Source organism: Pristiophorus japonicus, chromosome 2, assembly GCF_044704955.1.
Source record: "Pristiophorus japonicus isolate sPriJap1 chromosome 2, sPriJap1.hap1, whole genome shotgun sequence".
Taxonomy (NCBI): Eukaryota; Metazoa; Chordata; class Chondrichthyes; family Pristiophoridae; genus Pristiophorus; species Pristiophorus japonicus.
The window spans coordinates 255,137,920-255,163,411 of NC_091978.1; the positions used below are offsets into that span (position 1 = coordinate 255,137,920).

At 46.4% G+C, this 25,492-nt stretch overlaps 1 protein-coding gene across 1 annotated transcript; it reads left to right on the forward strand.

The window, feature by feature from the left end:
* Positions 1-1,066: 1,066 nt before the first annotated feature.
* Positions 1,067-25,492, forward strand: LOC139233704 (TRAF-interacting protein with FHA domain-containing protein A-like). Its single transcript, XM_070864120.1, has 2 exons — positions 1,067-1,144; positions 24,867-25,492. The coding sequence occupies exon 2, from the start codon at positions 24,884-24,886 to the stop codon at positions 25,436-25,438; it is 555 nt and encodes a 184-aa protein (XP_070720221.1). The 5' UTR covers positions 1,067-1,144; positions 24,867-24,883; the 3' UTR covers positions 25,439-25,492.

Sequence of the window (25,492 nt, forward strand, 5' to 3'; positions counted from 1 at the left end):
TCTCCCTTTCCCCTCCCCTTCCCTTCCCCCTTCCCCCTCCCCCCCCTTCCCTCCCCATCCTTTGCCCCTCACTATCTCCTCTCCCTCATCATCTCTTCACTAGTCACCTCGCTGTCTCCCCCTCCCTTCCTCTCCGTCCCCCCTCTTCTCCCTTCTTGCTCCTCTCTCCCCTTCCCCCTCTTCCTCTCTCCCCTCCCCTCCCTCTCCTCTCCCTCCCACCCCTCTGCCCCACACCTCTCCTATCTGCCACTCCCTCCTCTCTCCGTCCTTCCTCCCCTGCCCCGCCCCTCCCCTCTCCCTTCGCTCTCCCCTCTCCCTCTCCCCTCTCCCCTCGCCCCTCTCCCCTCGCCCCTCTCCCCTCCCTCTCCCTCCCCTTTCCCCTCATCTTTCGACTCACCTCTTCCCTTTCCTCCCCTCCTCGCCGCATCACGCATAGTTACAACCAAGAAATGCACACACTCACACACAAACATATATTGAACTGTTATTTTTTAAGAGGCATGTTTCAAAACAATTGACATTTCTAAATCAAAATGCAGCTCCTCCCTATCTCTGTAATCTCCTCCAACCTCGCAACATCCTGTGATATCTGCGCTCCTCTAATTCTGCCCTCTTGAGAATCCCTGATTATAATCGCTCAACCATCGGTGGCCGTGCCTTCTGTTGCCTCGGCCCTAAGCTCTGGAATTCCTTCCCTAAACCTCTCTGCCTCTCTACCTCTCTTTCCTCCTCTACGACGCTCCTTAAAACCTATCTCTTTGACCAAGCTTTCTGTCCTAATTTCTCCTTATATGGCTCGGTGTCAAATTTTTGTCTTATATCACTATGAAGTGCGGTGGGACTACATTAAAGGCGCTATATAAATGCAAGTTGTTGTTGTACGTGGGGTGGTGGGTGCTGCTCGACGCCAATTGTGGGGACAAGGAGCAAAGGGAGATGCCAATCACAGTCAGGTAGCCGATTCTGATTTGATAACTCAGATGTCAATCAAAGAGCGGGCTTCCCTCCCCGATCGGTCTTTTGTGCTAATTATTGCGTTGTGCCTTTAGCAGATTATTCGCTGGCAGCAGTGGAGAAGCGGTTGGGGTAGTCTCTGGCTTTCTGAATGTTCTGAGCATTTCTGAGGCTCACAGCGTTCTGCAAGGTTGGTACTGATAACTGGCAATAGCGGAGGGAGTTGGGGTACACTGTGAAATTGGATCTCTATAGTTACTGAATTAGATTGAGAGATAAAGGCACTCGTTCGCCTGTTGTCAAATTTGTTGCTGCATTTATCCGGTCACAGAATTGACGAGACATTCCGTGCATATTATGATCGGTTATATTGTCCGACTCCTGAGTCCCAGAGACGTGACCGGGCCTGATTTTGGATGTTTTGCCCAACTTTTACACTGCAGTTTTAAACATTTTTTTAGACACTGAAAAGTTTAACCCCTTCCCCTTAAAAAAAATAACACGCACGCGCTGCATTTCTTCCTCCTCCAGCATTTCGCCCAAGACATGAATACACTTTTGGTTTCAGAATTGCGATCGCAGGAATTTGGGCTGACCTTCCCCATGTCTTGGGGTGCTAAGGCCAAATGCATTGCTTCCACTGCTGCCCCGGCTCAAACCGCTCAATACCCAGCTGGGAATCTGACCCAGAAATGTGGCAGTTTGTGTGCTTCATACCAAACACTCAGTGCACTAACACACTGAGCCCTGGCAGGCTTTATCACACTTTGCAATTGTGCGGTTTTCTAAGTAATTAAATAATGTGTAAGTGTTATAGTCACTAATAGCAATCCCAATGTTATCGGGGAGCCTTTGTATCCCGCCAGTTTTTAGGATTTGGCTTGTCCATGTGAAAAATATCCAGGTATCTGACTAGGTTCTTTCTAGTATGGTAAAATACAGAGCGTTCTGCCAGTAGAGTGCTTCAATTAGGTTAGAAACTAAAGTTTTCTAGTGGCAACAACTGGCTGTGGTAGCATTTTGATGCATTCCACAGCTTCTGTAGGTGACACTGAAAATTCATCAGATCCCGGCCAACTTTCATATGAAAAAATATAAATTTTCCATCATTAGGTCAACTAATTTCAGGAAATATACAAATTAATTTGGAATCAACATTCTATTATATTTCGCTGTAGAAAATATTTAATCCACAGACGAGACTCCAGGATAGTATGTTGTCAAGGATGTCACTGAACTGCTGCAGGACATTCTGTGGGGGAGGGTGAACAGCCAGAGGTCGTGGTCCATATCAGTACCTGTTATGTATTTAACCCTTGGCAACCTGTATCACACCACCACCAGAGGACCTACCTGTTGGCGTCCCAAGGGATCCCAGCATCCCTTGGTTGCACTGTATATAAACAGGCCCCCCACGCTGTACCAGCACTCTGGAGTCTAATTAAAGGAGCTAAGGTCACACTTACTCATTGCACATACTCAATTTCATCCTTTATTATGAGCGTAATAATTGGCGATGAGGTAACGAACAACTGCGCGAAAATGCAAAGAACTGTTGGTATCCTGGAGAAGTTCTCAGAAGGGGACGATTGGGAGACCTTCGTGGAGAGACTCGACCAATACTTCGTGGCCAACGAGCTGAAAGGGGACGAGAACGCTGCCAAATGAAGAGCGATCCTCCTTACCTTCTGTGGGGCAACAACCTATGGCCTCATGAAGAATCTTCTAGCTCCGGTAAAACCAACAACCAAATCCTATGAAGAATTGTGTACGATGGTCTGGGAGCACCTAAATCCAAAGGCAAGAGTTTTGATGGCGAGGTATCGGTTCTACACGTGTCAACGGTCGGAGGACCAGGAAGTGGTGAGCTATATCGCCAAACTAAGGCGCCTTGCAGGACATTGCGAATTTGATGGATTCCTTGAACAAATGCTTGGAGACTTTTTTGTGCTTGGCATTGGCCATGAGGTAATCCTTCGCAAACTATTGACTGCTGAAACACCAAATCTGAGCAAAGCCATAACGATAGCCCAGGCATTGATGTCCATCAGCGATAACACCAAACAAATTTCACAGCATAAAGAGGCTTAGGCTAGTATTGTGCACAAAGTAACGTCGTTTTCGAGCAGGAATATACATGGCAGAACATACACGCCGGCTCCTGCACGACCTCAGAAGATCCAGAGTGAGCCACCAATCATTAATGTGAGACAGTTAACACCTTGTTGGCGTTGTGTTGGTGATCATCGGCCCCATCAATGCCGCTTCAAGCACAATGCGTGCAACGGCTGCAGAACAATGGGACACCTCCAGCAGGCAAGCTGCAAACCCTGCAAACCACCACATTGCAGTGGAAGATCGATCCATGGTGGTTCAGGCTGAACTAGAGACTCGAATCGAGGAGGCAGAAGTGTACGGGGTACACACCTTCACCACGAAATATCCACCAATAATGTTAAAAGTTGAACTGAACAGAATTCTAGTGTCCATGGAACTGGACATGGGTGCGAGTCAGTCCATAATGAGCAAAAAGGCCTTCGACAGGCTGTGGTGCAGCAAGGCACACAGGCCCAAGCTCAGCCCTATTCACACCAAACTGAGAACTTACACCAAAGAACTGATCCCTGTAATTGGCAGTGCAGAAGTCAAAGTCTCCTATGATGGAGCAGTGCACGAACTCCCACTATGGATCGTGCCAGGGGATGGCCCCACACCGTTCGGCAGAAGCTGGCTGGGAAAAATCCGCTGGAACTGGGCGACATCCGACCGCTTACGTCCGTCGACGACGCCTCATGTGCCCAGGTTCTAAGCAGATTTCCATCATTGTTCAGGCCAGGCATTGGAAGTTTCTCGGGGGTGAAAGTGCAGATCCACTTGGTTCCCGGTACACGACCAATCCACCACAAGGCACGGGCGGTACCGTATATGATGCGAGAGAAAGTGGAAATTGAGCTGGACGGGCTGCAGCGAGAAGGCATCATCGCACCAGTGGAATTCAACGAGTGGGCCAGTCTGATTGTCCCGGTACTCAAAGGTGACAGCACGGTCAGAATTTGTGGGGACTATAAAGTAACGATTAATCATTTTTCGCTACAGGACCAGTACCCGCTACCCAAGGCAGACGACCTATTTGCGACCCTGGCTGGAGGAAAGCCATTCACCAAGTTGGACCTGACCTCGGCCTACATGATGCAGGAGCTGGAGGAATCTTTGAAAGGCCTCAACACGCACAAAGATTTATTCATCTATAACAGATGCCCGTTCGGGATTCGTTCGGCCGTGGCAATTTTCCAACGGAACATGAAGAGCCTGCTAAAGTCAGTTCCATGCACCGTTGTTTTCCAGGACGACATACTGGTCACAGGTCGGGACACCATCGAACACTTGAAGAATCTGGAAGAGGTTCTAAGTCGGCTCGATCGCGTGGGACTCAGGTTGAAACGCTCGAAGTGTGTTTTCCTGGCGCTAGAGGTCGAGTTCTTGGGAAGAAGAATCGCAGCAGATGGCATCAGACCCACCGACACCAAAATGGAGGCCATCAAGAACGTGCCGAGACCACAGAACGTGACGGAGCTGCGGTCGTTCCTGGGACTCCTCAACTATTTTGGTAATTTCCTACCCGGGTTAAGCACCTTGCTAGAACCCCTACATGTGCTACTACGTAAGGGAGACGACTGGGTATGGGGGAAATCACAAGAGGCTGCCTTTGAGAAAGCCAGAAATCTGTTATGTTCAAACAAACTGCTTGTTCTGTATAACCCATGTAAACGATTAGTGCAAGCTTGTGATGGGTCGTCATACGGGGTCGGGTTTGTGTTACAACAGGCTAATGAATCGGGGATTTTGCAACCGGTCGCCTATGCATCCAGGAGTCTGTCCAAGGCCAAAAGAGCCTACAGCATGATTGAAAAAGAAGCTCTGGCGTGCGTTTATGAGGTGAAAAAAAGGCACCATTATTTGTTTGGTCTCAAGTTTGAGCTAGAAACTGACCATAAGCCGTTCCTATCGCTATTCTCAGAGAGCAAAGGGATTGACACCAATGCCTCTGCCTGCATCCAAAGATGGGCGCTCATGCTGTCGGCATACAACTATGTAATCTGCCACAGACCGGGCACAGAGAACTACGCTGATGCTCTCAATCGGCTACCATTGCCCACCACCGGGGTGGAAATGGCCACAACCTGCAGACTTGTTCATGGTGATGGATGCATTCGAAAACGAAACGTTACCCGTTATGGCCTGCCAGATCAGGACCTGGACCAGCCAGGATCCTTTACTGTCCCTGGTAAAAAACTGTGTCCTCCATGGGAGCTGGTCCAGCATCCCAGCAGAGATGCAGGAAGAGATAAGCCATTCCACAGGCGTAAAGACGAAATGTCCTTGCAGGCGGACTGTCTTTTGTGGGGTAATCACGTGGTCTTGCCCAAGAAAGGTAGAGAAACGTTCATACGCGACCTACACAGCACCCACCCAGGCATTGTAATGATGAAAGCCACAGCCAGATCCCATGTGTGGTGGCCAGGCATCGACTCAGATTTAGAGTCATGTGTGCGCCAGAGCAACACTTGCTCTCAACTGAGCAATGCACCCATCGAGGCACCGCTAAGTTTGTGGTCATGGTCTTCCAAACTGTGGTCTATGTTGCCTCTGCCCTCCCATGTCTCGGCAAAATATCCTTGGTTGTTGTGGATGCTTATTCAAAATGGATTGAATGTGTAATAATGTCTGTAAGCGCATCCACTGCCATCATCGAAAGCCTGCGAGCCATGTTTGCCACACACGGCCTGCCTGATGTCCTAGTCAGCGACAATGGGCCTTGTTTCACCAGTGCTGAATTCAAGGAATTCGTGACCCGCAATGGGATCAAGCACGTCACATCTGTCCCGTTCAAGCCCGCATCCAACAGCCAGGCAGACCGGGCATTTCAAACCATCAAGCAAAGCTTGAAATGCACGTCGGAAGGCTCCCTGAAGACCCGGCTGTCTCGAATTCTGCTCAGCTATCGCACCAGACCCCACTCGCTCACTAAGGTTCCCCCAGCTGAGCTGCTCATGAAAAGTGCGCTTAAAACAAGGCTCTCTCTTGTCCACCCTGACCTCCATGATCACATCAAGGGCAGGCGGCATCAACAAAGCATGTACCATGATCGCGCAAACTTGTCACGCAATATTGAGGTCAATGACCTTGTGTTTGTACTCAATTATGGACATGGTGCCAAATGGCTCGCTGGCACGGTCATAGCCAAAGAAGGGAGTGTAGGGTGTTTCAGGTCAAATTGGCCAATGGACTAACATGCAGAAAGCATTTGGACCAAACCAAATTGCGGTTCACTAACAGCGACGAGCAACCCGAAGAGGACACCACCAACTTCGACCCTCCAACACACACACAAGTGGCAACCGACATCACAGTTGACCACGAAGCCGAACTCTCCATCCCCAGCAGCCCGGCAAGGCCAGCTGCCCAGCAGCCCTGTGAAGAACCAACCAACTCACCCACACCTGCATTTGTACCGAGACGTGCGACAAGGGAGCAAAAAGCCCCAGATCGTCTCACCCTGTAAATAAGTGTACTATTGACTTTAAGAAGGAGTGATGTTATGTACTTAACTCCTGGCAAACTGTATCACAGTGTCACACCACCACCAGAGATCCCAGCATCCCTTGGGAGCACTGTATATAAGCAGGTCTCCCATGCTGCACCAGCATTCTGCAGTCTAATTAAAGGAGCTAAGGTGACACTTACTCATTGCATACAGTACTCAGTTTCATCCTTTATTATGAGCGTAATAGTACCAATGACATAAATAGAAAGAGGGATGAGATCCTGTTGGCAAATTTTAGGGAGCGAGGAAGGAGATTAAAAAGCAGGACCTCAAATGTAGTAATCTCCGGATTACTTCTGGTGCCATGTGTTAGTGAGTACAGAAATAGGAGGATAGAGCAGATGAATGTGTGGCTGAACAGATGGTGCAGGAGGGAGGGCTTTAGATTCCTGAGGCATTGGGGCCGTTTCTGGGGGAGATGGGACCTGTACAAGCCGGGCGGGTTGCAACTCAACAGAGCCGGAACCAATATCCTCGCAGGGGGGTTTGCTAGTGCTGTTGGGAAGGGTTTAAACTAGCTTGGCAGGGGGATGGGAACCTGAGAGTAGATTCAGAAGGGAGAGAAGCAAAGCTGGAAATGGAAGGCAGAACATTAGTAAGAGAGTTTGGAAGGCAGAGGAAACAAAGGCTAAAAAATGGACAACAAGGGAGGTTGGCAGTGCTAAATGGGATATACTTAAATGCAAGGAGTCTAGGGAATAAGGCAGACGAGCTGAGGGCACAGATAGACATGTGGGAGTATGATATCATAGCTATTACTGAGACATGGCTGAAAGAAGGGCAGCTATGGCAGTTCAACATTCCTGGTTGCAGGGTTTTCAGACGAGATAGAGAGGGAGATAAAAAAGGAGGGGGGTTCGCAGTATTGATTAAAGAACATAAGAACATAAGAAATAGGAGCAGGAGTAGGCCATTTGGTCCCTCGAGCCTGCTCTGCCATTCAATAAGATCATGGCTGATCTGGTCATGGACTCAGCTCCACTTCCCTGCCCTCTCCTCATAACCCTTATCGCTCAAAAAATCTGTCTATCTCCGCCTTAAATATATTCAATGACCCAGTATTCATAGCTCTCTGGGGCAGAGAATTTCATAGATTTACAACCCTCTGAGAGAAAAAATTCCTCCTCATCTCAGTTTTAAATAGGCGGCCACTTATTCTAAGAGTATGACTTCTAGTTTTAGTTTTCCCTATGAGTGGAAATATCCTCTCTGCAGCCAACTTGTCGAGCCCCCTCATTATTTTATAAGTTTCAGTAAGATCAACTCTCATTCTTCTGAACTCCAATGTGTATAGGTCCAACCTACTCAACCTAGCTTCATAAGTCAGCCCCTTCCTCTCCGGACTCAACCTAGTGAACCTTCTCTGAACAGCCTCCAATGCAACAATATCCTTCCTTAAATACGGAGACCAAAACTGTGTGGCCTCACCAATAACCTGTACAATTGTAGCAGGACTTCTCTGCTTTTATACTCTATCCCCCTTGCAATAAAGGCCAACATTCCTGATTACTTGCTGTACCTGCATGCTACCTTTTTGTGTTTCATGCACAAGGACCCCCAGGTCTCTCTGTACTGCAGCACTTTGCAATTTTTCTCCATTTAAATTATAATTTGCTTTTCTATTATTTCTGCCAAAGTGGATAATCTCACATTTTCCCACATTATACTCCATCTGCCAAATCTTTGCTCACTCACTTCGCCTGTCTATGTTCCTTTGCAAATTTTTTGTGTCCTCCTCACAATTTGCTTTCCCACCCATCTTTGTATCATCAGCAAACTTGGCTACATTGCAATCAGTCCCTTCATCCAAGGCATTAATATAGATTGTAAATAGTTGAGGACCCAGCACCAATCTCTGCGGCACCCCACTAGTCACTGTTTGCCAACCGGAAAATGACCCATTTATCCCGATTCTCTGTTTTCTGTTAGTTAGCCTATCCTCTATCCATGCTAATATATTAAGCCCAACCCCGTGAGCTTTTCTCTTGTGCAGTAACCTCTTATGTGGCACCTTATCGAATGCCTTCTGGAAATCCAAATACACCACATCCACTGGTTCCCCCTTATCCACCCTGCTCGTTACATCCTCAAAGAACTCTAGCAAATTTGTCAAACATGATTCCCCTTTCATAAAACCATGCTGACTCTGCTTGATTGAATCATGCTTTTCCAAATTTCCCGCTACTGCTTCCTTAATAATGGACTCCAGCATTTTCCCAATGACAGATGTTAGGCTAACTGGTCTATAGTTTCCTGCTTTCTGTCTGCCTCTTTTTTTAAATAGGGGCGTTACATTTGCGGTTTTCCAGTCCGCTGGGACCACCCCAGAATCCAGGGAATTTTGGTCGATTATAACCAAAGCATTCACTATCTCTGCAGCCACTTCTCATAAGACCCTAGGATGTAAGGCATTATATCCCATTATTTTAGTCCCATTATTTTACCTAGTACTACTTCATTAGTAATAGTGATTGCATTACGTTCCTCCCGACCTATAGCCCCTTAATTATCCATTATTGGAATGTTTTTAGAGTCTTCTACCGTGAAGAGCAAATTATTATTTAAATGGAGAAAGATTGCAAAGTGCTGCAGTACAGCGGGACCTGGGGATACTTGTGCATGAAACACAAAAGGCTAGTATGCAGATACAGCAAGTGATCAGGAAGGCCAATGGAATCTTGGTCTTTATTGTAAAGTGGATGGAGTATAAAAACAGGGAAGTCTTGCTACAGATGTACAGGGTATTGGTGAGGCCGCACCTGGAATACTGCGTGCAGTTTTGGTTTCCATATTTACGAAAGGATATACTTGCTTTGGAGGCACTTCAGAGAAAGTTCACTAGGTTGATTCCGCAGATGAGGGGTTTCACTTATGAGGAAAGGTTGAGTGGGTTGGGCCTCTACTCATTGGAATTCAGAAGAATGAGAGGTGATTGTTATATACGGAGAAGGAGTCAGACTGAACACTGTGAGCTCAAAGTAAAGTGTGACCGTAGTCTTTTATTGCAGGTCTTCAGAGTGCCTCTCCAACCTGTGAGGCTTCCTTAAATACCTGTGCTCCCAAGCGATTATGGGATCCCTTGAGACTCCAGAGAATGAGCCCTCTGGTGGCTGTACAGAGTAAATACAAGTTTATATATATAACATATATAACAACACTCCCCCTCCAAAGTCAATAGTGTAACTATTTACAATGTGAGTCGACCTGGGGCCCTTCCTGCCCTGGTTGATCGTCTCAGTGTGAAAGCTGGTATTGTTGAGTCATTTGTTGGGCCCTCGCCGGGCTGCTGTGCAGCTGGCCTTGCTGGGCTGCCTGGCCGGTTGCCAGTGGTGTGTATGTTGGGGGATCAAAAACGGTAGAGTCCAAGGTGGGTTGCTCAGGATAGTCCGTCAATATGAGTTTGATTTGGTCCAAGTGCTTCCGGTGAATGAATCCATTTGAAAGTTTGACCCGAAACACCCTGCTCCCCTCTTTGGCCACGACAGTGCCGGGAAGCCACTTGGGACCTTGTCCATAATTCAATACAAATACAGGATCATTGATTTAAATCTCGTGTGACACATTTGCGCTAACATGGTATGTACTTTGTTGAAGCCACCTACTCTCTACCTGTTCATGTCAAGCATAGGTAGTCCCTCAAACGAGGATAACTTGCTTCCACGAGTTCACAGGTGTTTTGATGAAGGACCTGATGTTCCAGTCCTGAACTCCAATTGAGGGGGTGGAAGATGCCTGTACGTGAATTTTTTTAACGTGTGGTGACCGTTGCACACCAGCCACCACACGGGCTTGACAGAGCTAGGTCTTGGTCCAGTAGCAAGGATTAACCAAGACAACTGGAGACCTGCTCTACTGCCCGGACCTAGCACGCACACATATCGCAGTGGGTTGGCCCGTGCTGCCCCTGGGCCCCGTACCCTCATCTGTCGCACCTCCGCCACGATCTATCGCCGCTTCTCCGCCATAAACATTCACCGCATCTCGCCACAAACACTCGCTGCTCATCCGCCCCACCCCGACCTTCTCACTCCTCTGTACCTGGGTCCTGCCGACGTTCCTGCCCACGCTCCAAAACGATGACCAGGGTTTTGATGACGTCACCCAGTCGCCCATCTCAAAATTATCGCACACTTGGAGCAGCTTGCGCTGGAGGTTGTAGTGGTATGTTGCTCCAGCTCTTTTATAGCCCGACCTGCAGAGGTGTTCTATCACAGGTCGGGGGGGCCACGATGTTCCAGGGCCAGCCATTCCAGCTCTTTTATAGCCCGACCTGCGGAGCTGTTCTCTCGCACGTAGATCAGGGTGAACTAACGAGAGCCTTGTCTTAAGTGCTCTTTTCATGAGCAGTTCAGCAGGTGGGATCCCAATGAGCGAGTGGGGTCTCGTGCAGTAGCTAAGCAGGACTCGGGATAGGCGAGTCTACAGCGAGCCTTCAGTTACCCTCTTCAAGCCTTGCTTGATGGTTTGCACTGCTCTCTCTGCCTGACCATTGGACGCTGGTTTAAACAGGGCAGATGTGACATGTTTGATCCCGTTACGGGTCATGAATTCTTTGAACTCAACACTGGTAAAACATGGCCCGTTGTTGCTTACCAGTACATCAGGTAGGCCGTGTGTGGCAAACATGGCCCGCAGGCTTTCCGTAGTGGTAGCGGACGTGCTAGCCGACATTATTTCACATTCAATCCACTTGGAGTACGCATCTACAACCACAAGGAACATTTTACCCAAGAACGAGCCTGGATAGTCGACGTGTACCCGAGACCACGGTTTGGAGGGCCAAGACCATAAATTTAGCGGTGCCTCCCTGGGTACATTGCTTAACTGCGAGCATGTATTACATCTGTGAACGCAGGACTCTAAGTCCGCATCGATACCGGGCCACCACACGTGGGATCTGGCTATCGCTTTCATCATTACGATGCCTGGGTGGTACTGTGGAGGTCATTGATGAAGGTATCTCTGCCCTTCTTGGGAACCACCTACACGATTGCTCCACAGAAGGCAGTCTGCCTGTATAGACATTTCATCTTTGCGCCGCTGGAACGGTTTTATCTCTTCCTGCATTTCCACTGGGATACTGGACCAGCTCCTGTAAAGCACACAGCTTTTGACTAGGTATAATAAGGGGTCCTGGCTCATCCAGGTTTTGATCTGTTGGACAGTGACGGGTGATTGCTCACTCCCAAATGCTTCCATAACCATGGCTAAATTTGCGGGCTGCGCCACTTCCACCCCCGTGGTGGGCAATGGCAGCCTACTGAGAGCATCGACGAGTTTCCTGTGCCTGGCCTGTGGCAGATGGCGTAGTTGTATGCGGACAACGTAAACACCCATCTCTGGATGCGAGCCGATGCGTTGGTATTTATCCCTTTACTCTCGGAAAACAGGGATATGAGTGGCTTACGGTCAGTTTCCAATTCGAATTTTAGCCCAAACAGGTATTGATGCATTTTCGTTACCCCATAGGCACACGCTAACGCTTCTTTCTCAATCATGTTGGAGGCTCTCTCAGCCTTAGATAGACTCCTGGATGCATAAGCAACCGGTTGCAGTTTCCAAAATGCGTTAGCTTGTTGCAATACACACCCGGCACCATATAGAAACATAGAAAATAGGTGCAGGAGTAGGCCATTCAACCCTTCGAGCCTGCATCACCATTCAATAAGATCATGGCTGATCATTCACCTCAGTACCCCTTTCCTGCTTTCTCTCCATACCCCTTGATCCCTTTAGCCATCAGGGCCATATCTAACTCCCTCTTGAATATATCCAATGAACTGGCATCAACAACTCTCTGCGGTAGGGAATTCCACAGGTTAACAATTCTCTGAAGAAGTTTCTCCTCATCTCAGTCCTAAATGACTTACCCCTTATCCTTAGACTGTGTCCCCTGGATTTGGACTTCCCCAACATCGGGAACATTCTTCCTGCATCTAACCTGTCCCGTCCCATCAGAATTTTATATGTTTCTATGAGATCCCCTCTCATCCTTCCAAACTCCAGTGAATACAGGCCCAGTCGATCCAGTCTCTTCTCATATGTCAGTCCTACCATCCCGGGAATCAGTCTGGTGAACCTTCGCTGCACTCCCTCAAGAACAAGAACGTCCTTCCTCAGATTAGGAGACGAAAACTGAACACAATATTCCAAGTGAGGCCTCACCAAGGCCCTGTACAACTGCAGTAAGACCTCCCTGCTCCTATACTCAAATCCCCTAGTAATGAAGGCCAACATACCATTTGCCTTCTTCACCGCCTGTTGTACCTGTATGCCAACTTTCAATGACTGATGTACCATGACACCCAGGTCTTGTTGCACCTCCTTTTCCTAATCTGCTGCCATTCAGATAATATTCTGCCTTCGTGTTTTTGCCCCCAAAGTGGATAACCTCACATTTATCAACATTATACTGCATCTGCCATGCATTTGCCCACTCACCTAACTTGTCCAAGTCACCCTGCAGCCTCTTAGCATCCTCCTCACAGCTCACACCGCCGCACAGCTTAGTGTCATCTGCAAACTTGGAGATATTACACTCAATTGCTTCATCTAAATCATTAATGTATGTTGTAAATAGCTAGGGTCCCAGCACTGAGCCCTGTGGCACCCCACTAGTCACTGCCTGACGACGCATCACATGTTAGTACCAAACTCTTACATGGATCATGCAACACAAGCAATTTGTTTGAGCTTAACAAATGTCTTGCTTTTACAAAGGCATTTTCTTGGTTTTTGCCCCAAACCCATTCATCCCCTTTTCATAGTAAGACATGCAGTGGTTCTAACAGTGTGCTGAGACCCAGTAAGAAGTTACCAAAGTAGTTCAGGAGTCCCAGAGACGACCGCAGCTCCGTCACGTTCTGTGGCCTTGGTGTGTTCTCGATTGCCTCCGTCTTCGCGTTGGTGGGCCTGATGCCATCCGCTGCAATCCTCCTTCCCAAGCACTCCACTTCAGGCACCAGGAAAACGCACTTCAAGCGTTTTAACCTGAGCCCCATGTGGTTGAGTCGATTAAGAACCTCCTCCAGGTTTTGCAGATGCTCGGCTGTATTCCGACCTGTGACCAAGATGTCGTCCTGGAAGATCACGGTGTGCGGGACCAACTTCAGTAAGCTTTCCATGTTTCTCTGGAATATCGCCGCCCTGATCAAATTCCAAATGGGCATCTGTGATAAATAAAAAGACCTTTGTGCGTGTTGATGCAGGTGAGGCCCTTCGATGATTCTTCCAGTTCCTGGGTCATGTCGGCTGAAGTCAGATCCAGCTTCGTGAACGTCTTTCCTCCCACCAGCGTTGCAAAGAAGTCGTCGGTCTTTGGTAGTGGGTATTGGTCCTGCAGGGAGAAACGATTGACAGTTACTTTGTAATCACCACAGATTCGGACGGTGCCATCTCCCTTGAGGACAGGAACGATCGGGCTGGCCCACTCATTGAACTCGATCAGTGAAATTATGCCCTCTCGTTGCAGCCGGTCTAGCTCGATCTCTACCCTTTCTCTCATCATGTACGGTACTGCTCTCGCCTTGTGATGGATGGGTCACGCCCCCGGAATGAGGTGGATCTTCTCTTTTGCTCCTTGGAATTTCACAATACCTGGTTCGAACAGTGAAGGGAACTTGTTTAAGACCTGGGCACACGAAGTGTCGTCAGTGGGCGATAGTACTCCGACGTCGTCCCAGTTCCAGTGTTTCTTTCCCAGCCAGCTCCTGCCGAGCAGCGTGGGACCATCGCCCGGTTCCACCCAGAGTGGTAGCTTGTGCACCACTCCATCGTAAGAGACCTTTACGGTAACAGTGCTAATTACGGGATCAGTTCTTTCATGTAAGTTCTTAGTTTCGTGCGAACTGGAGTTAAGACTGGCCTTGAGGCCTTGTTGCACCACAGTCTTTTGAAAGTCATTTTGCCCATGATGGACTGGCTCACACCCGTGCCCGGTTCCATTGACACCGGGAGTCCATTTAGTTCAACATTCAGCATTATCAGGGGACAATTTGTGGTGAATGTGTGCACCCTATGTACCTCTGCCTCCTCGATCAGTGGCTTCGTGATCCTCCGTGGATCTGTCCTCCTCTGCAACATGGTAGTTTGCAGGTTTAACAGGATTAGCAGTTCACCTGCACATACGTTGGAGGTGTCCCTTTGTTCCACAGCCCTTGCAAACAAACCCTTTGAAGCGGCATGAATGGAAACGATGATCACCCCCTCAGCGCCAACAAGATGTTAATGGTCTTGCATTCATCACCCTTGATGGTGGACTCTGAGACATCTGCGGACGCGCAGCTGCAGGCATGTATCACCTGCCCTGTACGTTGCGATTCGAAAACAACATCACTTTGTTCACAGTACTTGTAGCAGCACTTGTGTGCTGAGAGATTTGCTTAGTATTGTCACTGGTGGCAATGAACTCCTGGGCTATCGCTAAGGCCTTACTCAAGGTTGGAGTCTCTACAGTCAAAAGTTTGCAAAGTATGGTTTCGTGGCCAATGCCAAGTGTGAAAAAGTCTCTGAGCATGTGCTCCAAATGTCCTTCAAATTCGCAATGTCCTCCAAGGCGTCTTAGCTCGGCGACATAGCTTGCCACTTCCTGGCCTTCAGACCTTTTGTAGGTGTAGAATCGGTACCTTGCCATCAGAACGCGTTCCTTCGGATTTAAATGCTCTCGGACCAGTGTGCACAAATCATCGTACAATTTTTCCGTGGGTTTCGCTGGAGTGAGCAGATTCTTTGTGAGGCCATACGTTGGTGCCCCACAGACGGTGAGGAGGATCGCCCTTCGTTTGACAGTGTTCTCTTCCCAATCTAGCTCGTTGGCCACGAAGTATTTGTCGAGTTGCTCCACAAAAGTTTTCCAATCATCTCCCTCCGAGAATTTCTCCAGGATGCCCACTGTTCTCTGCATCTTTGGGTTCACTATCTGTATCTCGTCGCCAGTTGTTATGTATGGAGAAGGAGTCAGACTGAACACTGTGAGCTCAAAGTAACGTGTGACCTTAGTCTTTTATTGCAGGTCTCCAGAATGCCTCTCCAACTGTGAGACCTCCTTAACTACATGTGCTCTCTAACTGTGAGGCCTCCTTAAATGCTGGAAATCTCAGCGGATTAGACAGCATCTGTGGAGAGAAGCAGAGTTAACGTTTCGGGTCGTCCGCTGAGATTTCCAGCTTTTTCTGTTTTTATTTCAGATTCAAGCATCCTCAATATTTTGCTTTTGTATCAAATGAGGCCATATGGGTTCAACTGAAGAACAAAAAAGGGGGAATCATAGTGCTGGAAGTGTACTATCGACCTCCCCCCGCCCCCCCCCCCCCCAAACAGTCAGAGGGAGATAGAAGAGCAAATATGTAGGCAAATTTCTGAGAAGTGCAAAAACAATAGGGCAGTAATATTATGGGATTTTAACTACCCTAATATTAACTGGGATAGAATTACTGTGAAAGCTATAGAGGAAGCATAATTCTTAAATGCAATCAGGGGAACTTGTTTAGCCAGTATGTAGCAAGCCCAACAAGAGAGGGGGCGGTTCTGTACTGAGTTTTCGGGAATGAAGCTGGGCAGGTGGAAGGGGTATCAGTGGGAGAGCATTTTGGTGGTAGTGATCATAATTCAGTTAAATTTAGCGTAGTTATGGAAAATGACAAAAATAGACCAGGAATAAAAGTTCTTAATTGGGGAAAAGCCAATTTTACTAAGCTGAGATGTGATTTAGCAAATATGGACTGGAAACAGCTATTTGACGGTAAATCAATGTCAGGGCAGTGGGAAGCATTCAAGAAGGAGATAGTAAGAGTTCAGAGCAAATATATTCCCTTAAACAAAAGCTTGGAACTAACAAAACTAGATCCCCTGGATGTCAAGGGGCATACAGGGTAGGATAAAGAAAAATAGGGAAGCTTATGACAGATACCGAGGGCTCAATACTGCAGAAATCCTAGAGGAGTATAGAAAGTGAAGGGTTGAAATTAAAAAAGAAATTAGGAAAGCAAAGAGAGGGCATGAAAAAATATTGGCAGGTAAAATCAAGGAAAACCCAATGATACTTTATAAATACAATAAGAGCAAGAGGATAATTAATGAAAGAGTAGGACCTATTAGAGACCATAAAGGTAACCTGCGTGTGCAGGCGGAAGAAGTGGGTATGGTTCGTAATGAATAATTTGCATCTGTTTTCACAAAAGAGAGGGGCGATGCAGATGTTGCAATCAGGGAGGAGGTGTGTGAAATATTAGATGAAATAAAAATAGTGAAAGAGGAATTATTAAGGGGTTTAGCATCTTTGAAAGTGGATAAATATCCAGGCATGGATGAAATTAATCCCAGGCTGTTAAGAGAAGCAAGAGAGGAAATAACAAAGGTTCTGACCATATTTTCCAAACCTCTCTGGCTACAGGTGTGGTGCCGGAAGACTGCTAATATTGTACTGTTGTTTAAAAAAGGAGAAAGGTATAGACCGAGTAATTACAGGCCAGTCAGCCTAACCTCGGTGGCTGGAAAACTATTAGAAAAATTTTTGAGGGACAGGATAAATCTTCATTTAGAAAGACACAGATTAATCAAGGACAGTCAGCATGGATTTGTTAATGGAACGTCATGTCTGACTAACTTGATTGAATTTTTTGAGGAGGTAACAAGGAGAGTTGATGAGGGTAGTGCGTTTGATGCAGTGTGTATGGATTTTAGCAAACCTTTTGATAAGGTCCCACATGGCAGACTGACACAAAAGTAAAAGCCCATGCAAAGTGGCAAGTTGGATCCAAAATTGGCTCGGAGGCAGGAAGCAAAGGGTAATGGTTATGGGTATTTTTGTTACTGGAAGACTGTTTCCAGTGGGGTTCTGCGGGGCTCAGTACTAGGTTTCTTGCTTTTTGTGTATATATCAATGATTTGGACTTGAATGTAGGGGGTATGATTAAAAAGTTTGCAGATGATGCAAAAATTGGCCGTGTGGTTGATAATGAAGAAGAAAGCTGTAGACTGCCGGAAGATATCAATGGACTGGGGGTGGGCAGAACAGTGGCAAATTGAATTAAATCGGAAAAGTGTGAGGTAATGCATTTGGGGAGGGCTAACAAGGTAAGAAATACACAATAAATGGTAGGACACTAAGAATTGTAGAGGAAAAGAGGGACCTTGGAGTGTTCACAGATCTCTGAAGGTAGCAGGACAGGTAGAAAAGGTGGTTCAGAAAGCATACGGGATACTTTCCTTTATTAGCTGAGGTATAGAATATAAGAGCAAGGAGGTTATGCTTGAACTGTATAAAACACTAGTTAGGCCACAGCTAGAGTACTGCGTGCAGTTCTGATTACCATATTACAGGACTGATATGATTGCATGAGAGAGGGTACAGAGGAGATTTACGAGGATATTGCCTGGACTGGAGAATTTTAGCTGTGAGGAAAGTTTGGATCGTCTGGGGTTATTTTCTTTGGAATAAAGGAAGCTGAGGGAAGATCTAATTGAGGTGTATAAAATTATGAGGGGCATAGATAGAGTGGATAGGAAGGACCTATTTCCCTTAGCAGAGGGGACATAGATTTAAAGTAATTGGTAGGAGGTTTAGAGGTGATTTGAGGAGAAATGCTTTCACCCAGAAGGTGGTGGAGGTCTGAAACCGTTGTAGAATTTAAAAAGTACTTGGATATGCACTTGAGGTACCATAATTTACAAGGCTATGGACCAAGAGCTGGAAAGTGGGACTAGGCTGGATAGCTCTTTGTCGGCAGGCACGGACATGATGGGCCGAATCATAGAATCATAGAAATTTTCAGCACAGAAGGAGGCCATTTCACCCCATCGTGTCTAAATCATCATAAGCAGTCCCTGGGAATCGAGGAAGACTTGCTTCCACTCCTAAAGTGAGTTCTTTGGTGGCTGAACAGTCCAACATAAGAGCCACAAACCCTGTCACATGTGGGACAGATATTCGTCGGGGGAAGGGGGGAGTGGCACTGATTTACCACACGCTCCTTCCGATGCCTGTGCCTGACCTCTTCACGCTCGCAGCGTGAGATTCGAAGAGCTCAACGCCCTCCCAGATGCACTTTCTCTACCTAGGGCGGTCTTCGACTAGGGTCTCCCAGATGTCAGTGGTGATGTCACACTTCACCAGGGAGGCTTTGAGAGTGTATTTGTAACGTTTCCGCTGCCCAGCTTTGGCTCGTTTGCCATGAAGCAGTTCCACATATAGCAGTTGCTTAGGGAGTCTCGTGTCTGGAACTAAGTGGCCTGCGCAGCGAAGCTGATCGAGCGTGGTTAGTGCTTCAATGCTGGGGATGTTAGTTTGGGCAAGGATACTGATATTGGTGTGTCTGTCCTCCCAGGGGATTTGCAGGATCTTGCGGAGACATCATTGGTGATATATCTCCAGCGACTTGATGTGTCTTCTGTAAGTCGTCCATGCCTCAGATCCATACAGGAGGGCAGGTATTACTACAGCCCTGCAGACCATGAGCTTGGTGGTAGGTTTGAGGGCCTGGTCTTCGAACACTCTTTTCCTCAGGAGGCGATGTTGAATCTCCGCATCATTGTCTGCCTTTGTTGACAAGAGCTCCCGAGGTATGGGAAGTGGTCCACGTTGTCAAGGGCCACGCCGTGAATCTTGATGACTGGGGGGCAGTGCTGTGCGGCAAGGACAGGCTGGTGGAGGACATATGTCTTACGGATGTTAAGCGTAAGACCCATGCTTTCATATGCCTCGGTGAATACATTGACTATATCCTGGAGTTCAGCCTCAGAATGTGCGCAGACACAGGTGTCGTCTGTGTATCGCAGTTCAACGACAGAGATTTGGGTGGTGTTGGACCTGGTCTGGAGGCGGCGCAGTTTAAACAGCTTCCCACTGGTTCTGTAGTTTGGTCCAACTCCAGCGGGGAGCTTGTTGACAGTGAGGTGGTAGCGAGGAAGATTGAGAAGAGGGTTGGAGCAATGATGCAGCCCTGTTTGACCCCGGTTCAGACGTGGAATGGGTCTGTAATGGAACTGCTGGTTGGTCTTACCGCAGGTAAAGGGTACACAGCCAGATGGGGAATGGAAGACCAACAGGAAGAGCAGTGCGAGGAAGGTAGTGCAGGGGTCCCCTGCGGTTATCCCCTGCAAAACAGATACACCGCTTTGGGTACTGTTGAGGGGGATGACTCATCAGGGGAGAGCAGCAGCAGCCAGGTTCATGGCACCGTGGCAGGCTCTGCTGCACAGGAGGGCAGGAAAAAGAGTGGGAGAGCAATAGTGATAGGGAATTCGATTGTAAGGGGAATAGATAGACGTTTCTGTGGCCGCAACCGAGACTCCAGGATGGTATGTTGCCTCCCTGGTGCAAGGGTCAAGGATGTCTCGGAGCGGGTGCAGGACATTCTGAAAAGGGAGGGTGAACAGCCAGTTGTCGTGGTGCATATAGGTACCAACGATATAGGTAAAAAACGGGATGAGGTCCTATGAGACGAATTTAAGGAGCTAGGAGCTAAATTAAAAAGTAGGACCTCAAAAGTAGTAATCTCGGGATTGCTACCAGTGCCACGTGCTAGTCAGAGTAGGAATCACAGAATAGCTCAGATGAATACGTGGCTTGAGCAGTGGTGCAGCAGGGAAAGATTCAAATTCCTGGGGCATTGGAACCGGTTCTGGGGGAGGTGGGACCAGTACAAACCGGACGTTCTGCACCTGGGCAGGACCGGAACCAATGTCCTACGGGGAGTGTTTGCTAGTGCTGTTGGGGAGGAGTTAAACTAATATGGCAGGGGGATGGGAACCAATGCAGGGAGACAGAGGGAAACAAAATGGAGACAGAAGCAAAAGACAGAAAGGAGATGAGGAAAAATGGAGGGCAGAGAAACCCAAGGCAAAAAACAAAAAGGGCCACTGTACAGCAAAATTCTAAAGGGTCAAAGTGTAATAAAAAGGCAAGCCTGAAAGCTCTGTGCTTCAATGCGAGGAGTATTCGCAACCCAGGAGAGGGCTCTGAGCTAGTTAGAGTGGGTGAGAGCTCAGATGAACAGGACTCCAAGAAAGAATGCAAAAGGCAGGAGGCAACAGAACAGAATAGCATTGGGGTAAGTGTAAACCACAAGGTGATAGAAAGGGACAATATGTATGAATATAAAGGGGCTGCAGGAGGAGTCAAAACTAAAAATCATAGTTTAAAAACTAGTATTAAAACACTGTACCTAAACGCACGCAGCATTCGAAATAAAGTAAATGAGTTGACGGCACAAATCATTACAAATGGGTATAATTTGGTGGCCATTACAGAAACGTGGTTGCAGGGTGGCCAAGACTGGGAATTAAACATACAGGGTTATCTGACAATTCGGAAGGATAGACAAGAAGGGAAAGGAAGTGGGGTAGCTCTGTTAATAAAGGATGATATCAGGGCAGTTGTGAGAGATGATATTGGCTCTAATGAACAAAATGTTGAATCATTGTGGGTGGAGATTAGAGATAGTAAGGGGAAAAAGTCACTGGTGGGCGTAGTTTATAGGCCCCCAAATAATAACTTCACGGTGGGGCGGACAATAATCAAGGGAATAATGGAGGCATGTGATAAAGGAACGGCAGTAATCATGGGGGATTTTAATCTACATATCGATTGGTCAAATCAAATCGTACAGGGTAGCCTGGAGGAGGAATTCATAGAATGCATATGGGATTGTTTCTTAGAACAGTATGTTACAGAACCTACAAGGGAGCAAGCTATCTTAGAACTGGTCCTGTGTAATGAGTCAGGAATAATAAACGATCTCCTAGTAAAAGATCCTCTCGGAATGAGTGATCACAGTATGGTTGAATTTGTAATACAGATTCAGGGTGAGGAAGTAGTGTCTCAAATGAGCATACTATGCTTAAACAAAGGGGACTACAGTGGGATGAGGGCAGAGTTGGCTAAAGTAGACTGGGAATACAGACTAAACGATGGCACAATTGAGGAACAGTGTAGGACTTTTAAGGAGCTCTTTCATAGTGCTCAACAAAAATATATTCCAGTGAAAAAGAAGGTTGGTAAGAGAAGCGATAACCAGCCGAGGATAACCAAGGAAATAAAGGAGAGTATCAAATTAAAAACCAATGCGTATAAGGTGGCCAAGGTTAGTGGGAAACTAGAAGATTGGGAAAATTTTAAACGACAGCAAAGAATGACTAAGAAAGCAATAAAGAAAGGAAAGATAGATTACGAAAGTAAACTTGCGCAAAGCATAAAAACAGATAGTAAAAGCTTTTACCGATATATAAAACGGAAGAGCGTGACTAAAGTAACTGTTGGTCCCTTAGAAGATGAGAAGGGGGATTTAATAATGGGAAATGTGGAAATGGCTGAAACCTTAAACAATTATTTTGCTTTGGTCTTCACAGTGGAAGACACAAAAACCATGCCAAAAATTGCTGATCACAGGAATGTGGGAAGGGAGGACCTTGAGACAATCACTATCACTAGAGAGGTAGTGCTGGACAGGCTAATGGGACTCAAGGTAGACAAGTCCCCGGTCCTGATGAAATGCATCCCAGGGTATTAAAAGAGATGGCGGAAGTTATAGCAGATGCATTCATTATAATCTACCAAAATTCTCTGGACTCTGGGGAGGTACCAGCGGATTGGAAAGCAGCTAATGTAATGCCTCTGTTAAAAAAAGGGGGCAAACAAAAGGCAGGTAACTGTAGGCCAGTTAGTTTAACATCTGTATTGGGGAAAATGCTTGAAGCTATCATTAAGGAAGAAATAGCGGGACATCTAGATAGGAATAGTGCAATCAAGCAGACGCAACATGGATTCATGAAGGAGAAATCATGTTTAACTAATTTACTGGAATTCTTTAGGATATAACGAGCATAGTGGATAGAGGTGTACCGATGGATGTGGTGTATTTAGATTTCCAAAAGGCATTCGATAAGGTGCCACACTAAAGGTTACTGCAGAAGATAAAGGTACACGGAGTCAGAGGAAATGTATTAGCATGGATCGAGAATTGACTGGCTAACAGAAAGCAGAGAATCGGGATAAATGGGTCCTTTTCGGGTTGGAAATCGGTGGTTAGTGGTGTGCCACAGGGATCGGTGCTGGGATCACAACTGTTTACAATGTACATAGATGACCTGGAAGAGGCGACAGAGTGTAGTGTAACAAAATTTGCAGATGACACAAAGATTAGTGGGAAAGCGGGTTGTGTAGAGGACACAGAGAGGCTGCAAAGAGATTTAGATAGGTTAAGCGAATGGGCTAATGTTTGGCAGATGGAATACAATGTCGGAAAATGTGAGGTCATCCACCTTGGAAAAAAAAACAGTAAAAGGGAATATTATTTGAATGGGGAGAAATTACAACATGCTGCGGTGCAGAGGGACCTGGGGGTCCTTGTGCATGAATCCCAAAAATTAGTTTGCAGGTGCAGCAGGTAATCAGGAAGGCGAATGGAATATTGGCCTTCATTGCGAGAGGGATGGAGTACAAAAGCAGGGAGGTCCTGCTGCAACTGTATAGGGTATTGGTGAGGCCGCACCTGGAGTACTGCGTGCAGTTTTGGTCATCTTACTTAAGGAAGGATATACTAGCTTTGGAGGGGGTACAGAGACGATTCACTAGGCTGATTCCGGAGATGAGGGGATTACCTTATGATGATAGATTGAGCAGTCTGGGTCTTTACTCGTTGGAGTTCAGAAGGATAAGGGGTGATCTTATAGGAACATTTAAAATAATGAAAGGGATAGACAAGATAGAGGCAGAGAGGTTGTTTCCACTGGTCGGGGAGACTAGAACTAGGGGGCACAGCCTCAAAATAGGGGGGAGCCAATTTAAAACCGAGTTGAGAAGGAATTTTTTCTCCCAGAGGGTTGTGAATCTGTGGAATTCTCTGCCCAAGGAAGCAGTTGAGGCTAGCTCATTGAATGTATTCAAATCACAGATAGATAGATTTTTAACCAATAAGGGAATTAAGGGTTACGGGGAGCAGGCGGGTAAGTGGAGCTGAGTCCACGGCCAGATCAGCCATGATCTTTTTGAATGGCGGAGCAGGCTCGAGGGGCTAGATGGCCTACTCCTGTTCCTAATTGTTATGTTCTTATGTTCTTATGTAAGGATCATGGCCTGCATATCACGTGTCCGAATAGCCTCCTCCTGTACTGTAAATTTCTATGATTCTATGTAAATGCATTGCGATTTACAGAAAACAAGTAACATGTACTTTTTGCATAGTAGAACTAATAACACAGGAGCTGAGAAAAATGTAATTTTATTGTGTGATATTATCTAATTACAGTGTATACTTTTAAAAATTGTCGAGAATTGATTCAGGCTCTCCCTCAACTGTACTGTTTTCTAAATAGAGAACATAGAATGATACAGCACCGAAGGAGGCCATTCGGCCCATCCTGCCTGTGCCAGCTCTTTGGCAGAACTATCCAATGAATCCCATTCCCCTGCTCTTTCTTCATAACCTGTACTTTTTTCCCTTCAAATTCTCTTTTGAATGTTACTATTAAATCTGCATCCACCACGCTTTCAGGCAGTGCATTCCAGAACACAACAACTCAGTGTGTAAAAAAGTTTCCTCATGTTGCCTCTGGTCCTTTCCGCAATCACCTTAAATCAGTGTCCTCTGGCTACCAAACCTTTTGCTACTGGAAACAATTTCTCCTTATTTACTCTGTCAACACCATTAATGATTTTCAACACCTCTATCAAATCTCATAAACTTCTCGGCTCTAAGGAGAACAGCCTCAGTTTCTCCAGTCTCTCCACATAACTGAAGCCCCTCATCCCTGGTGCCATTCTAGTAAATCTCTACTGTACCCTCTCTAAGGCTTTGATACCCTTCCTAAAATGTGGTGCCCAGAATTAAACACAATACTCCAGCTGAGGCATACTGGTATAATTATTGCGTGGGTAGGTTTGCTTGACTTTCCACTGTTACCTCCAGTTTGAAGAGGCTTAAACAGTTAATTTACAGCCTCATCTTTCAATGCAAGCCTGCTTTTAGAGGTGCATTAATGATTTCAATTTGTGGGAATTTGCTTAGTAGCTACAATAAAATAAAATAATTGTTTTACTGGCCACTGGCTGTTCCATTAAAGGGCTTCTACTGTATTAAGAGTGAAGAGTTCATTATAAGTTTAAATGCCTAGAATATTAGATTGCTTGGATAAATAGTTTATTCAGTGTACTTATGAAACCAATGTATATAAAAAAAAATGACTTGCATTTATATATTGCCTTTCACAACCTCAGAACTTCCCAAAGCATTTCACAGCCAATGATTTACTTTTGCGGTGTAGCCACTGTTGTAATGGAGCGAAACAATGATGATGATTATTGTTTTTGCAGAAATATAAACGTGCAACATGATGTCTTTTGAAAATGCTGACACTGAAGAGACTTTAACTTGTCTTGATATCAACATCTACCACCCACAGGCAGGAGTGTTTAAGTCCCTAAATTTCATTGAGAAACAGAAGTATCGAACCGAGGCGTTGGTAAAGTTCGGCCGTGACTCCAAAGTATGTCATTTTCCTCTCTTAGACAAGCGTGCCTCACGAATTCAGTTTGCCATCCAAGCTTTCCGACACAACGAAAGCTCAGAACTCTGCTTTGAAATCAAAAATACAAGCTTGAAGACTAAACTGTCTGTCGATAATGCAATTCTGGATCACCTCAATAAGATCGATTTACCAAGGAAGTGTATTTTGCGGTTTGGTGAATACCAATTCTATCTGGAAAAAGAGGACGGAGAAGCTAGAGAACACTTTGAAATCTTCATCAAACCTTCCCTCACTCCATTTTGTCAAGAGGCCAATGTGGAGACTCTAGCACACCCTGTACCTGAATGTGGCATTTTGAAGAATGTAAAGGTTCCAGTTCCTCAGTCTGCTGTGGAGACTGATGAAAATGAAATTTAATATATTAGTGCCATAAGATTACTTAATTTGCTACATGGTATAAGTAGAGAATTT

Bases quoted from the DNA above. Each gene is read 5' to 3' on its own strand.
- LOC139233704 (XM_070864120.1), top strand. From the start codon at position 24,884: ATGATGTCTTTTGAAAATGCTGACACTGAAGAGACTTTAACTTGTCTT.